Source organism: Ailuropoda melanoleuca, chromosome 16 (genome assembly GCF_002007445.2).
Source record: "Ailuropoda melanoleuca isolate Jingjing chromosome 16, ASM200744v2, whole genome shotgun sequence".
NCBI lineage: Eukaryota > Metazoa > Chordata > Mammalia > Carnivora > Ursidae > Ailuropoda > Ailuropoda melanoleuca.
The window spans coordinates 35,959,621-35,975,758 of NC_048233.1; the positions used below are offsets into that span (position 1 = coordinate 35,959,621).

The 16,138-nt window shown below is 41.4% G+C and overlaps 1 protein-coding gene and 1 pseudogene across 3 annotated transcripts in view; both read left to right on the forward strand.

Moving 5' to 3' along the window:
* Positions 1-16,138, forward strand: part of ANO6 (anoctamin 6) — a 180,431-nt gene that overhangs the window by 59,221 nt on the left and 105,072 nt on the right. For all 3 annotated transcript variants that reach the window (XM_019809093.2, XM_011236194.3, XM_019809094.2), the window contains one exon: positions 10,053-10,132. In XM_019809093.2, coding sequence (XP_019664652.1) covers positions 10,053-10,132 — 80 coding nt within the window. The remainder of the gene's footprint in view (positions 1-10,052; positions 10,133-16,138) is intronic.
* LOC100468198 overlaps positions 13,698-16,138 on the forward strand; it is a 26,636-nt pseudogene continuing 24,195 nt past the window's right edge.

Here is a 16,138-nt window from a genome sequence, read left to right on the forward strand (position 1 = left end):
AGGTATATACACAGGAATTGAAAACAGAGACTCAAACAGATACTTGTATGCCATTGCTCATTGCAGTATTATTCACAACAGCCAAAAGGTGGACACAACCCAAGTGTCCATCAAGGATAAATGAATGATAAATGTGGTTTATTGCACACACGCGCACACACGCAGTAGAATATTCAGTCGTAGAAAGGGATGATGTTCTGACACATGCTGCAACAGGGATGAACTTTGACATCATCATGCTGAGAGATGCAAATATTGTATGATTCCACCCACATGAATAAAGTTCTGACACATGCTGCAACAGGGATGAACTTTGACAACATCATGCTGAGAGATGCAAATATTGTATGATTCCACCCACATGAATAAAGTTCTGACACATGCTGCAACAGGGATGAACTTTGACAACATCATGCTGAGAGATGCAAATATTGTATGATTCCACCCACATGAATAAAGTTCTGACACATGCTGCAACAGGGATGAACTTTGACATCATCATGCTGAGAGATGCAAATATTGTATGATTCCACCCACATGAATAAAGTTCTGACACATGCTGCAACAGGGATGAACTTTGACAACATCATGCTGAGAGATGCAAATATTGTATGATTCCACCCACATGAATAAAGTTCTGACACATGCTGCAACAGGGATGAACTTTGACATCATCATGCTGAGAGATGCAAATATTGTATGATTCCACCCACATGAATAAAGTTCTGACACATGCTGCAACAGGGATGAACTTTGACAACATCATGCTGAGAGATGCAAATATTGTATGATTCCACCCACATGAATAAAGTTCTGACACATGCTGCAACAGGGATGAACTTTGACATCATCATGCTGAGAGATGCAAATATTGTATGATTCCACCCACATGAAATATCTCTAGAATAGGCAAATTCATAGGGACAGAAGGTAGATTAGACGTTATTATGGCCTGTGGGGAGGGGGAAATGGGAAGTGACTGCCTAGCTGTTGCAGAGTCTCTGATGTGATTAACAAAAAGTTTAGGAAGTAGTGGTGATGACTGCACAACATTGTGAACAGAATTAATGCTACCAAACTGTACACTTAAAAATCGTTAAAATGGTAATTTTTATGTTTTACGTACGTTAGTACAATAAAAAATGTTTAAGATGGTAAAAGGAACTAATGAATTCAGTTGGAATCTGAGAAGTTTGTGATATACATTGGGCTTTTCTGTAAAAGCATTAGCTAACCTGGTTGGGATGTGAGAATGAATAACTTGATACTTGTTCCCAGCTCTTCAAAAGGAGACGTGTTTAACTTCCAGGTATATTTTTGGAGCTGAATTATTGGGGGAGGGTTGTGGGAAGAGGGAGAGGCACTATGTAAGAGGAACTAAAACAACTCTAAACATCACAGAAATATAACGAGATGAAGAAAATTGTGTTTATTGGAGCTCTTCTCAGGGATAATGTTGTTATTTGGGGATGGAAGAAGTCCTTAGAGTTGCCACTAGGGTAGAGCTGGAAGGGTGAGATGCCCAAGCCACTCGCTGAACTGTCCCTCTTTTGTTCCCCTGTGGAGTCCTTTGTGCTGTGGGAAAGGAGCGTGTTCCTGTTTGATGCATTGCTGGAGCAGTGGGCAGTGTGGAGGAAAGGCAGAGATCTTCCTTTTTATAAATATTGTCAAAATATTTGAAGAACATTATTTTGGAGGAATACTATATTGTTAGCCTGCCTTGAGTGTGAACGTACCCCCCTGTAGCCCAGTGCGATATGTTTCTGGAAATATAAAAACTCTGTTATTGTGTAAGTAATCAGACTACATTCTGAGGAATTGAAGAGCACTAATAACTTTTCTAGAATGGCAAAGAGTTTATAATTCGTCCCATTTTTGGTTCACTCATGGAGACTCTAATATATTAGGTATTGTTTCAAATTCTGAGGAAACAAAGGAATAAGATAATGGCTTTTCCTCCAAGAGCTCATGGACCAGGGGAGAAGAAGAATGAATCAGGACCATACAGTGTAATAAGGGGGACAGAAACCTATGTTTTCCCCAGATTTTATCTTCTGTGGTGGTGGCCAGTTGTGAGAGAGCAACTACCATGGGATTATTTGGGTCTCTGTTTAGTGTAAAGCTGCAAATTTGTGTGTAATAATCACTCATCTTTATTTCTCTTCCACATTCTAGAAGACCAATTGAAAAATACTGTATTTTAATAACTAATAATGCAAGTTGAGTTTTTGGGCACCTATAATGACTTGACAGGTTTTACTAGACAATGCAAAGTGCTATGGGAGCATGAAGTTGAGGCAAGTAACTTAACTTGGTACATAAATGGTGTCATTGGAATACAAATTTAAAGAAAGAGTAAAATTGGGGGCGGGCAGTGAAGGGATGTGCATTCCAGATAAAATGTACTTAGGAGGAGTTTAAAAATAAAAAGAATGGGGCGCCTGGTTGGCTCAGTTGATTTAAGTGTCTGACTTCGGGTCAGGTCATGATCCTGGGGTCCTGGGATTAAGTCCCGCATTGGGGTCCCCGCTGAGCAGGGAGTCTGCTTCTCCCTCTCTGCACCCCACCACTCACGTGCGTGCTTTCCTCTCTCTCAAATAAATAAATACAATCTTAAAAAAAATAAATAAAAAGGATAAAACTTGGTGACTGACCAAACGTCAAGTAAGGAAAGGGAAAAGTGAAGAATGACCCCAGCTCTGGCTTAGGTAGTTGAATCAATGTGATTATAGTATATTAATCAAAAATAGCAAGCACAGCAGGGGAAACTTTGAAACGAGGCAGTTTTTACCATAATGTAGGGAGAATATTAATTTTTTAAATTGCCTAATTTTTTAAATTGCCTGATGGATAGTACTGAGTTTCAGACATGAGTCAATAATTTCCATACCCTACCAAACTTGACATCTTCATGAACGACATTTTTCCCTTCATTCCTTTTTTCTTTGACCTTCAGCTATTTCTTCCACTTCCAGAATTATCTGAGAGAGAGAAAGAGCAGATATAAGAGAGTGAGAGAGCACACTTTTGCCTTAAGATGGGAAAAACAGAATTCTAATAGAAACCATCAACTCGAATTTGAAATTGCATTCCAGAAATGATTAGAGGATAACATCACATTTTTTTTTTCATTTAAATATTCCGTCATTGAGTTGAAGTGCCAGTAACAAGCTGGGGTAAAAAAAAATCATCCATCTAGATTCAGAAAAATGAGGAAACATTTCCTGAATCACATCTCTTTTCATTGCGAGTAGCAGCCAATGGTGCATAGGACATTGAGGTCATTCAAAAATATGTGCTGAGTTAATGTTATGCTTTTTTAATGCTTGAATTTATTTTATGAAAAAGAATAGTCAAGGTGAAAAGTCAGGAGGAAAACTCGGTGCCTAACAAGGTTAAGAACGCCAGAATTTGTTAAAGATTGAAGTAAAAAAAAAAAGCCAATATTTATATAGTACTTAACACTTCTCAAGTCCCTTTTGTCTATGTGTCAGTTAATTTGTTCTTCGCAATGACCTTCTGATGTAGGTATTATAATCTGCACTTTATTGATGAGGAAGCAGATTTAGGGTTAAATGGTGTGCTTGAAGCCACAGAGTTATGCTGTGTAGAGGTCCTAGAATTCAAGTCCATGGCCCTCGGTGGTAAAACACAGCCATCTCAGCCTTGAAAGAAACTCTCCTGTCTTTGTGTTTTATGTTTCATTATTAACTTTCTTTTTATTTATGGTGACTCTTCGCCCTCATTTTAGAATTTCATTTAATATGACAGGTTCTGTAATCTTCAGGCTTACAACCTATGGATAATATGGGAAATAGATTTTTCCCTACTTAATTGTCACCAAAATACAATAGATTCTGTTAGACTGAGGCCAGAGAAAGGGATACTGGCACTTGAGGACCAAACATGCCTATCACAGGATAATATGGGACCTGTCAGGGAAGCTCAGTTGTAAGTGATGTGGGTCGTGAGACTAAGTGGACCCATGTAATATCTGGAAGGTATGTGGTGTTAGGAAATGGTGGCCCAAGGGTGTAGTTACTTTAAGAATTGTGATGGCTGGGTGCTAGCATTCGGGTCAAATATCAGATGCGTGCTGAGACCAGTTTTCAGAGACTTCTAGTCAAGTGGGAGAAGAGTTTCAGGTGCAGGACTGCCTGGCAGATCATTAGACATCCTGCCTGATCTGGTTATGTGACCACATCCTCATTTCAAGGTGAATGGGCCATTCCTTTGGTATTTCTTTACTACTTTACTCACTAGGTCATGACATTCCTGAAGACAGGTTCTGTACTTTTTCCATCCTGATGTTTGTACTCCTGTCACCTAGCTCCATCCTTGGCACGTGTGTGTCTGTAGCCATTGGCCCGAATATTGTATCTGTTTACTTATTTTGTGGAGGTTTTCCATTAGTTCTTCTAATTGCCCTAGCTAAATTAATAAATTTCATTGTACCATTCTATCATTTGTTTTTCAAGATAGGTTGTTGGTTAATATTTATTTGACTTATACATACAATGCCATCTTGATTCATTATCAGCTTGTATATAGCAATGGGGGGCCCCTTGGAAGTATTCACAGCAGCTGAGGAGACAAATCAGTAGATTCAAAAATATGTCCAATTCTGGAATTGGACAGATTCAGATTCTCATTGTGTCACTTTTGGTGGTTGACTTCAGGCAACTAATAACCTCAGATTTTCATCATCTGGGAAAACAAAGCTAAAAATAGAATTAAATAAGACTAGAAACTTCGAAGTGCCAAGCATAAAATAACACACTCAGGAAATTTCTGCTTACATTTTTTCAAATCTCGGAGTCTGTGTACATGAACTTAACTTATAGAGTGCTGTAGTTTTTTACAACATGATTTTGAATTGTCATTTGTATCCTTTGCACAGCCCTATGAGATAACAAGGGACAGTAATTTTATTAACAACTTCAGATAAATAAACTAAGTTATTGCCTAGGATCATACAGCTAAAGTTGCAGAATCAGGACTTGAACTCAGTCAATCCCTTTAATCCGTGCTCAGTGCCCTTTGCCCGGGGTTCATCTGTTTTTACCTGCTGTCTCTCATGTATTCACCATGAGTCTGATCATTTCAGTGGCAACTAATCACCATAATAAATACGTCAGGTGGACCCACCCACTCCCGTGCTGGTGCTGTTAGATAAAGTGTGATTGCCTAATTCTGATTACTTTTATTGCTGGGCACTACTTATCAGGCACGTTGGGTTTTGTTGTTTGTTTTTTTTTTTACTCATGAATTTCCTGAAAGGTCTTTTTGTGCTTTCTGTTGGATAATAGATTTTCTAAGTCATAAAATTGTAGATAATGGCTCCTTTTATCACCCACTTTTAATAAGTCTCAAATTAGCTTTGCTCTAGAAATTATCTATTTTGCAAATGGATAATAAGTGTTAGTTACTCCATTTGTCCTAATTGATAGATGAATAATCATATGAATTGCAACTCTCTGGTGAGGTTTCCACTGTGTTGTTATGAACCCGTTAAAGTGACGAGACCTGTAGATATTGGGCCCTTCATTTTGTTCTGCCAATTAAGTCAGAACTAGTACCACCAGTGACTGGATTAATCTTACTATGCTTACCTACATTGATAGTTTTTTAAAATATGCTATTTTTTCACTTTTAACTATTCGTTAGGTGATTAATTATGAAATTTTGGAAAAGTAGAATTTAGTGGATTTCTTTTGACCCAAGCCCTCCATTATTTGACTTTTACCTACAGAAACCAATTGATAGATGTGTGTACAGTGCTTTCCAGAGTATTCCTTCAGTATTTCCTAGGTCTGTGTAGCCTGGCACTCACTAATGAGCTTAAAATTAATATTCATCATGTCTCAATTTCTTTTTCTCAAGGAGAGGGAGACTTGCTTGCCTGGTTCTTCTCGGTATCCCCAGGGCCTAACAACACAATGACTGTGTAAGATATAAACTAGGCAGTGAATGTTCGTCGAACTTGACTTGGAATTGTTCTTTCATAGGACATCCACACAAAATTCCACTGATAGGTCAAGGCCAAAGTTTTTTCATCATATTAGAATAACTAGTTTTCAGGTCTCTAGTCAGCCTTTTGATGAACAGATAACACAGAGGTCACAAAAATACACTTTTCTATTGCAAATGCTGAAATTAAATGAACTAATCCTGAAGCCATTCCAGGTGGTGCTTCTGTTGTGTAATGTGAAGCATGCTGACAGTACTAAAAATACATTTCAAAATGGTACATGAAAAATGATTTATATAAGGGAAAAAATTAACATTTTTGCCTTATTAGAATGTTTTTTTCCCTGATTGTGCCCTGTTTTTTATAAAAAGCCCTCAAAGTGTCACCTTGATTTTGACTATTTTTGCTGAGAAATGAACTTTTCAGCTGTGTTAGATTACCAGACATGAGACTATCACACAGTAACGGGAGCCCTTCAGCAGTACAGGTATAATTATCATATTAGCATCATAAATCATTTGCTTCTCAGAACTAGATTAGGTCATGAGAGCAACAGCTGCAGCTTTGTTCTACCTAGATGATGTTTCAGTAAGGCCGTTTCTGTTTTTATTCACTCAAATTTACAGTTTCTCCTTTGTGTTGACATTAAGCAGTGAATCTATTAGTTTCCATTACCAGCAGAATGACTAAAACTATTAATAGTTCTATATTTTCTCTCACAGATCCTCTCAGGCTGCAGAGATGCCTTTAATTTGGTAAAACATCTGGGTAATACATCTTGGTTCTTCTCTGGCTTTCTGCAAACGCGTACTTCCTTAAGCCTTTCCTTAAAAAAAACAAAAAAAACCCCAGACAAACAAAAAAACACCTCGATAGCAACTCTATCCTGTCTTTTGACCTCAGATGCCTAATTTTTTTTTTTAAAGATTTTATTTATTTATTCAACAGAGAGAGAGACAGCCAGCGAGAGAGGGAACACAAGCAGGGGGAGTGGGAGAGGAAGAAGCAGGCTCACAGCGGAGGAGCCCGATGTGGGGCTCGATCCCAGAACGCCGGGATCACGCCCTGAGCCGAAGGCAGACGCTTAACCGCTGTGCCACCCGGGCGCCCCTGGGCGTCCAATTCTAAAAGTAATCCAGAGAAGATGCAGAAGTCCGATCGCTCCATCAGATTTACAATAACTCATTTTTAAAAATATCTGCAGTATTACGTTTCAGTGACTTGCTGGTTCTGCCAAAAAAAAAAAAAAACCCCAAAAAACAAAAAACCAATGTGTCATAAATACCACATACATAATTTTTAATATCTAAATATTATAAAAAGTTTAGGTCTTGTCTTCCTAATGTAACCCAAGCAGCAAAACCCCAATTTAAAGCACAATGTCATAGCCACCAGTCTAAACACATTTTAGCAAGCCCTAGAAGCAGCCTTCAAGAATGTAATCTATCTTGGACAACCGTTGTTCTGATGTTGGAATAAACCAGTTTATTATGTTGCAATTCGCTAAGTGTAACAGGCTGAGCAGTAACTGCCACAGCCCTCTGGGGTTCTCAGGGGCACGCCCCGTAATTTTGGCTTTGGTTGCGGCTCTGTAGGCTTTGGCCCACCCCATCTGTTTCTTGTTTCTGTTTTGGTTCGCATTTCGGGGTCTTCTATGATGAACTCAGTTTTTCGACAGTGAGAATCACGTGTTTGTGTTGTCATGGCTCCTGGCATTTCCTTTCGGTTCATAGGTGTACAGTGATCTGGATTTAGTGGACAGGATTCTGAGTAAATCTAAAATCTAAGCTAGATATTGGGATGTTTCTTAATGATGTGCCAAACCTAAGTATTTGGTAGCTGAATTGTTGGCTGACATTTGGGTTTTGTTGAACAGCCAGTTAGAGACCTTTTAATCTCCCCACTAAGCTTTCTTTTGGGCCACTGAAGGGAATGATTTCTGGATTGATGGGGACTCAGCCTTTTCCTTCACAAAAGCCTCTAATGGATTTTTTAAAATTAGCGTGTGTTTTAAAAAGGCACGACAAAGCCAAGATAACATCACACTTCATAAAATTAGAAGTAATTTCTTAACACAATTTAATGCTTATTCCATGCACAATCTTCCTATTTTCGATAAATTTGTCCTTTATAGCTGGTTGGTCGAAGTTAGGATTTAGATGAGTCGCATATACTGCTAATGGTTGTTGTGATAGTGTGATTCATAATAGGAAATACAAGTTTGGTCTTCCTTACTTCCCAGCAGGAGCTCCTCCAGTGGTAACTTCCTAAGTGAGGAGATGGAGAAAGGTGCCTTTTGTTATGTTGATGAAGCGACTTTTGGAAACCTCCTAGGTAACCACTGGGTGGGGGCTGGTTGCAAGGGGACCCATCAGGAGATGAGAGGGTTGAACAGTTCATTCCTCTGACTTCGAAGGAGGTAGGAAAAGGAAGATTGAATCAATTGCCAACAGCCAGTGATCGATCAATCATGTCTAAGTAATGAAGCCTAAGCAAAAACCCGTAGGACGGGGTTGGGCTTCAGGCTGGTGAATGTGTGCCTGTGTGGGGAGAGTGGTGCTTTCGTAGAGAGAGGGCATCAAAGCCCTGGGCCTCTTCTCATGTACCTTGCCCTTGTCCCTCTTCTTCTGGCTCTTCATCTGTATCCTTTATAATACCCTTTATAATAAACTGGTAAATGTAAGTAAATGTGTCTCTGAGTTCTGTGAGCCATGCTAGCAAATTAATGGAACCCAAGGAGAGGGTGGTTGGAACCTCTGATTTCTAACCAGTCAATCAGGAGCACGGGTGACAACCTGGGCTTGCTGGGGGCTGTCTTGTGGGACGAGCCCTTAACCTGTGGTCTGAATCTTCAGGTAGATAGCGTCGGAATTCAGTTAATTGTTTGGTGGTGTGGGGGGAGAAAAACACACATTGGAGATAGCTCTTTAGGCTCTTTAAATCTCTAGCTGCCTTTTTCATGTCGTGGATTTATGGAAGGGGCTAGACCTGTTGATGAATTATAATATTTACTTAAATTTATTTAAATATTTATTTAAACATATTTAAATATTTAAGCATATTTAAGTTCATTCAATTAAGAACATTTTCCCACACAGTCTATATTGTTACCCTTATCAATATTAATAACTCTTTAACATAATCCCACACTTAATATTCACTGTTTCCCCGATTTGTTTTTAAGTCTTCTGCATATGGTTTGTTTAAGCCAGGATCCAGTCTAGAAGCACACACTGCCGATGGTTGTTTCATTTTCTCTGTATCTATTGATCTGGAACAATTCCTTTTATTCATATCAGGAACTTGTGAACATGGTAAGACTGTTGTCTTGCAGAACAACCCAGCTTCTGGGTTTGGTTCCTTTTTCCCTCCCACACTGTGCTGTCTAGCACTGTGACCACTAGTCACATGTAGCTATTAAGCTGTTGAAATGTGGCTATTCCAAATTGAGATGTGTTGTGAGTATAACATACGCATTGGCTTTCTAAGACTTAGTATCAAAAAAATGTAAACTATTTCACTAATAATTTTTTATATTGAATACATGTTCAAATGATAATATGGGTATATCAAGTTAAATAAATCATACTACTAAAATTAATTTTACCTGTTTCTTTTTCATTTTCGAAATGTACCTACTAGAAAATTTTATTTGGCTCCCAGTATATTTCTATCAGATAGTGCAATTCAACAGATTTTAAAACAGAAAATTGCTACCTCAAAATGACTCCACATCAGTTCTCTGAGATGTAGTTGCAAAGAGAACAATAATAGGCTAAAATGTTCCTTAGCTAGAGTTTTATAACATGTAGTTGCTGTGTCCTTCCAAGTAGAAGCTAAATGATTTTCCATAGTTGATCTAGCCTCAAGCATTTTAAGACAAATATCCTACAAGCACGGCATTGTCCAGTAGATGGAACAGCTACCAAAGATTTTGAATGTCCCTGATAGCAGGGAGTGTTAAGTAACATAAACCTGGAGCTGTGCCACAGATGCTAAATGCAGTTGTTACACCAGTGCTGGTGATTTAAAAGTATATGAGCCAATGAAAATCATGCTTTATTTATTTGTTTATTTTTAGTGTTGGACAACCTCGAACAGACAACTGTCTGCAGTTTTGGATCACTGGAAAATCAGCCTGATTTCCGAACCCCAGAGTTTGTAAGTACTACGACTCCATCTTCAATTTGTTTTGGTTAGCTAGAGAGTGCTCACAAAATGGAGAAGGGTTTTTTTTTTATGAAATCTTGCCCTCAGTGCCTCTAGATGTGGCACAGGTCTCAGGGGCGGGGCTGTGTATTTACAGCTCTGGTTCTCTGGGGAACAGGTTACTGAACTCTAGTGTCTCGGTTTCATGCTCTGTAGGCTTATTCTTCGTACTGCTTTGTACCAGCAAATGGGAACCCTTTCTGCAGTATATCGTTACTTCCAGAACTCCTCCTTCATTCATGGGTAGCCTTGCTATCAGTGTCTGCTGTTAGTGACTCTGGAAACCAGTTTTTGCTGAGCACATACAGGTACATTGACCGGTCTGATTCCCATTTCATCCTGGACCCTTCAGTCATACGACCTATACAGATGTATCTTGTAGGGTTAGGACTGTTTTGTTGGTTGTTCCTACCAAGAGGGGAACTAAATGCTCTCGCTAAATTAGACTCATTAAAGATTAGCCATGGTTCTCACCCTCAAGGAATTAAAAATCTTATTAGATGCTACTGTGATTTTATTAATGCGTTGTTTAAAGAAAATTAAGCTCATAGGATGCCATGTGCAGAATGCCCTTACTAAATAGATTTTATATTAGTCTCATTTGAAGAGGGGGATGGGAAGAAGTGTTTCTCTGACTCATGTACCATATCACTGCACCATATGTGAAGGAAAAGCATGCCAGGATCCACCTAGATTTACTTATTTTTGCCCCTTGCTGCAAATGGCTTGTCTGCCACTTTAGCAAGGCAAAAGTCTTTTTTCGGTTTTATTTTCAAAGTGTGGTATACAGTTGCCACACCAGTAATTGGCAGAGCACAATTGTATTATTGATAAAGACAAAAAAAAACCCCAAAAACACCTCATTATGTTCTTTTCCTCTTCTCACTCATTCTTTATGGATTACTTACTCAATTCAGCAAGAGTAAGGAAACGAGGCAGTGCTCTGGACTGAAAAGGGAACACACAGGAAACTATATCCGCAATGCCGTTTTATTTCACAGTGTGGGACTCCTGTGGCGTACTAGCAGATCGCCTACTGTGAAAATCACTTGGATATAATAGAAAGACCTTGTATTCAATGACTTCCCTGTTACATTCAATGAGATTTTCAGTGAAGGAAAATTGTGAATGCCCACCAGTGTATCCTGTATCTTACTTAAAGTAGCAGAGCAGTTTCGTGGTTTTTTTCTAACTTCTACGGTCAGAGCCCCAAAGCAGAACTGACACAGATATTTCCCATTTGAATATGAAATTGATACGGACTCATGGAACTGGCCCTTTCTGGTTTTATTTTCTAACTGCTGCTTGTTGATGCTCTTGGAGCACTAGTTCTAATCTAAGAAGAGCTTTGTGCAATAACGTGCTGATGTGCTTGGCAAACGCCTATAGAGTTCGCACCGATTCCCTGGGTGAAAATAAAAGCATTTTTCTCAAGAACAGATTTTAGTGTATTAGGCTGTTTGAGATTGGCATGCCTCAGCGAGGTCTTTGCAGCAGATAGTCTGCACTGGTAATTACACTGGTAATGTTATTCTAGCGTCAGTGTTAACTTCTTCACTACCCCATTTTCCTTTTCAAGGGGTGAAGACTGGCAACTCTTAGAATGACAAGGACTAGAACTTAAGGATCATAGAATATACTTATGTTTTGAGAGGTTTAACAATGGGTCTGAGAACACCCAAGCTGAAAGGGGATTTTTAGGCTAAATCCCCATATTTTTCACTGTCATGCCTCGGGAATATCGAGAGTCATTTCTTGAGACCACGTGAGTGGAGTTAAAAGTTGTGAAGCATGGTTTCCTTCGATGTGTGGTTGATACAAGATTTCTGTATCCAGCTATTATCTTTCTCTAACTGTGTGTTCATAGCGTGTTTAGGGAGTCTGTGATGTTGTTGTGCTTTTTAGATGGTCGCACACCTGATGCTCGTTGACGCCTGGTTGGCAGGGGCCGCGTACGCAGCTTCTTGTGTTTTCCCCCCAGGTCACTGTGGCCCCTGCACTTCCAGCTCCCTCGTCCACAGATATTCCCCCAACAGCTGCCTCCCTGGTAAACAAATGAGGCGTATAAGGTGCCTTGAGAAACCAGTACCCGAGGGACTCAGGCACGACTTGTAAGGGAAGCCTTTTCCTATGGGCAGAGAGCGACAGCATCCGTGAAAACGGGCGGCTCCGGGGCTAAGGCAGGTGGATTGGGCAGATGCCAGGACACAACCAGGTACGTGGATCCCACCCAAACATTTAAATCCGAAACCGGGCCTCCAGTACGAACCTGGGCTCAGAGGGAGCCTGGCACCAAGCAAAACTGAAAACAGAAAGAAGACGGAGGAGAGCAAAAGGAGCCGAAATATCAGCGCTCTGATTTTCTCCGTCTGGCATTTGGAGGTGCAGCTGCCGTTTGCTGAGGCAAACCGAAGCAAGGCGAGGCGGAGCGCGTGTGTGCTCAGGCCTTACTCCCAAACAGTCCAGATTTTACAAGGATCAAGAGCCGAGCGTTTTCATACAACGGAGTGTGTTTATATAGTTTGGCCAACAGGGAGAACAAAATGCTTCTCGTAATTAGTTTGTTTCCTTCAGGATTTCTGTTTTCCTTTCCTTTGAAACAAGGCCTCCGCGCGCACTGCTGGCTGAGTGGCCTCGCTTAGCAGCACGGTAAGTGCGTCCGAGTTTTCCTGCGTCGCTCCGGTGTCTGTGATGTGACCAGGTCGGCGAAGCCGGTACTGCTGTTGCGTCTGCGTAAATTGCGGGTGAAGAAATGCGGCTGCAAAGCCCCGGTGTGGCTTGTTCTCGGCAGGGCCCCCACACTGCCATGCCCAGCTATCTGAAATGTTCAGGGGCGAACCGAGCTGGACATACGGTGCCTGTGTTCTTGCTTGTGGGGAGCTGGGGACGAGCTGCAACGGGACACAGCCCCACCCGGAGGTGTGGATGGGGCTCACGGTGAAAGGCGCCTGGTGAAATGCTGACTTTACGGAGAGTCACTGGGTGATCTCGTGGTGGTGGGAAACCAGCTGGATCCCGGTTTGGTTTTTTTATTTAAGCGCAGTGAAAATCTGTTTATGATCTGCTTTATTAACTGAATATTTTTTCCTGGATAGTTCCCCACACTGTTGTTTTCCAGGTGTAGTGAGATATAGTTGACATGCAGCATTGTGTTGGTTTAAGGTGTACAGCTCCATGCTATTTTTTTCCTGACATTATTGTTATCGTCTCTAGCTTCTCTTCCCTTGTGTCGATGAACTATAATTAATCACACTGTAATCTTCAAAGCATTTCATCCAAGGGGGATCTAGTCGAGCACACGGTGACATAGCCAGATGCTCTGGAACCCTGTGATTGGTGGCCGTCATTTAGGGACATGGGCTCCGAAAATAGGCTAGGTTCATGAGGACAAGTATGAGATCTCTGGAGAAGGGATTTGGCCAGAGGGAGGCTGGGGACTGAGTATGAGAGACCCAGATAACCTTGTAGGTTCAGGCTTTGAAGCAGAGGCTGCAGAGCGGTCTGGTTAGAACCGAGGATGGGGAGCCATCGACATGGTGATGGAGCCGGTAAAGGTGTTTCTGCAATGTGGTAGCTTGCAGATGCAGGAAAACCTAGGCTTCCCCTGGCGCCCTCACTCTCAGGTCTGCTTAAGAGCAAAGGTGATCTGAGGCGTTAGTCCAGGGGCTCATCAGTCCTGGCTGGCCCAGAGGAGCCCAGGTTCGTTCTAAGCCCCAAGGAGTGGGGAAAAAGTAGGGGAAAGGCTCTTTCTAGAAACCCTGACTCTTTTGGTATTGACCCAGGAACCTGGGTGCACAAGGGGTGAGGAATGGGGTGTGGGGAGGAACCCCAGTGGAGCACTGGTGGATCTGCTTGCAGCTAGCTGGATGGAAACCAGGCTGCGGTCAACACAAAAACACGTGGAAGGAAAGGCAAGGCTAAGGAATTACATTTTATGATCCGAGTCTCGCTAATAATATCCTCCTTTCCATCCTTTCCAGAACTTAAGGTTTATGTCTAACTCTCCTGGCTTTTAGAGGCAGGAAGATTCTAACCACCTCTGGTTTCATGCCAACTGATGCTGTTTTCCTTGGTTTAGCTTCTGCCAAATTTGCAGTAAATAATAAGAGTTTAGGCTCACAAAAGAGTATTAGGATTATAATAGGCTAAACCAGGGAAGATGATGAGAAACTACAGGATTTAGAAAGACTAAGCTTGCGACATAGACTCAGGAAGATGAGGATCAAAGTGGAGCAGAAATGTGTCCCCTTTGTTCCACATTTGTGGTTATGCGGAAAGAAAGAGGTCTGAAGAGTCTTTATCCTGTTTGGGATTTTGTGTACCTGGCTCCCTTTCTGAGGGGAGATGCTACTTTACAGAAAATACTGTCGATTTCCTGAAATTCAAGTTTGACTGTCTTTAACTAGATGAAAATATTATGTAATCCCTAAGGGTTAAAATATTAATCTACTATTTGAGGCACTATAGTGAACAATAGAAAAAATATCCCTGTACTTGTGGAGCTTACATTTTGGTGGGGGGAGCGTAGAAGACAAAATAAATAAGTTATATAACATGGCACAACATGGTAAGTCCTTTAGAGAAGAGGAAAATAAGGGTTATACGTATGTGTGGGGGGCGTGGGGCACGGCTGTGGTTTTAAATGGAGTGGTCAGGGCATATCTCAGAAATAGGGTATACAGAAAGTGACAAGTGAAAAGACCTGAAAGCTGGGGTGCTACAGTAAACTGGGAATCTAGATGAAGGGTATTCTAGGCAGAAGGAATAGCTTAGATAAAGGCCTTGAGGTAGGAGTTTGGGATAGGTTCGAAGAAATGGAAGGAGACCAATGAAATGTGCTGAATATAGTAGATAGTAGGGACTTCATAAGCCATTGTAAACACTTTGGTTTTACTCTGAATGAGTTGGGAAGTAAGGGTAGGCCTTTGGAGGATAAACTGGGGGGTTTTGAGCAGAGGAATGACTTAATTGCCCTGCCCTGTGTTTTAACAGGATCACTTTGGCTGTGTTGAGAATAGATTACAGAGGAATAAGTGCAGAAGCAAGGAGACCTCTTAGACTTTTCAGGAACCCACGTGAGAGGTGGTGGTGGCTTGGTCCTGAGGGTTAATTACGGTGTTAGCGAGACATACTCAAATTCTCAGTATGTTTTGAAGGTAGAATCAGCATGTTGTTGACAGATCAGACATGAGATGTGTAAGAAAGAGCAGTCAAAGAGGACTACAAGGTTTTTGACCTGGGGGACTGTGGAAGGAGCAGTTTGAGGGGAGGATATGCAGAGGAAAATAAAAATTCTGTCTTCAGCACGTGACGTTTGAGACATCCACGTGGAGATGTCAGTATGCAGTAAAATAGATGGGTCTGGATTAAACAGAGGGGTCCAGCTAGAGATGTGAGGGTTGTCAGCACACAGGTGGTGTTTGAATCTGGCACTGACTGAGAACAGCATGGGGTGAGATAAAGAGACCCTGGCCTGAGCCCTGGGGACTCCCTTGTTCACTGGAGGAAGAATCCGCAGAGGAGCCTGAGGACGAGGGGCAGTGCAGTTGGAGGAAAGTGAGCAGAGTCCGGGAGCCAAACGAAGAAAGTATAAGGTCGAAGGGAATGACCAAATCTGCCGAGGAGGATGGGAAATTAGATTGAGCAGTGTGAAAGAGACCTGGATAAGGGAAGTCTCAGCTGAGTGGTGGGATACAAAACTAGAGACGACTGAATACAGTATGGGAGAAGAGGAATGGGGTACGCAGCATTTAGATTACACTTTCGATCTTGTATTTTCTGAACATGAATGTAGAACAAGGGGTTTTTATGTATTAGGATGAAGGGCGGTTTTTATTTAGTTAGTGTGAAGATGGCAGGAGTTGTCCCCACCCCCCGGCAGGGTTAGGCTGTCCCACGGGCAGTGGGCGGAGCTGGTCCCTTTGTGCTGTGGCTCTGTGCTGCACCCCCCCCCCCCCC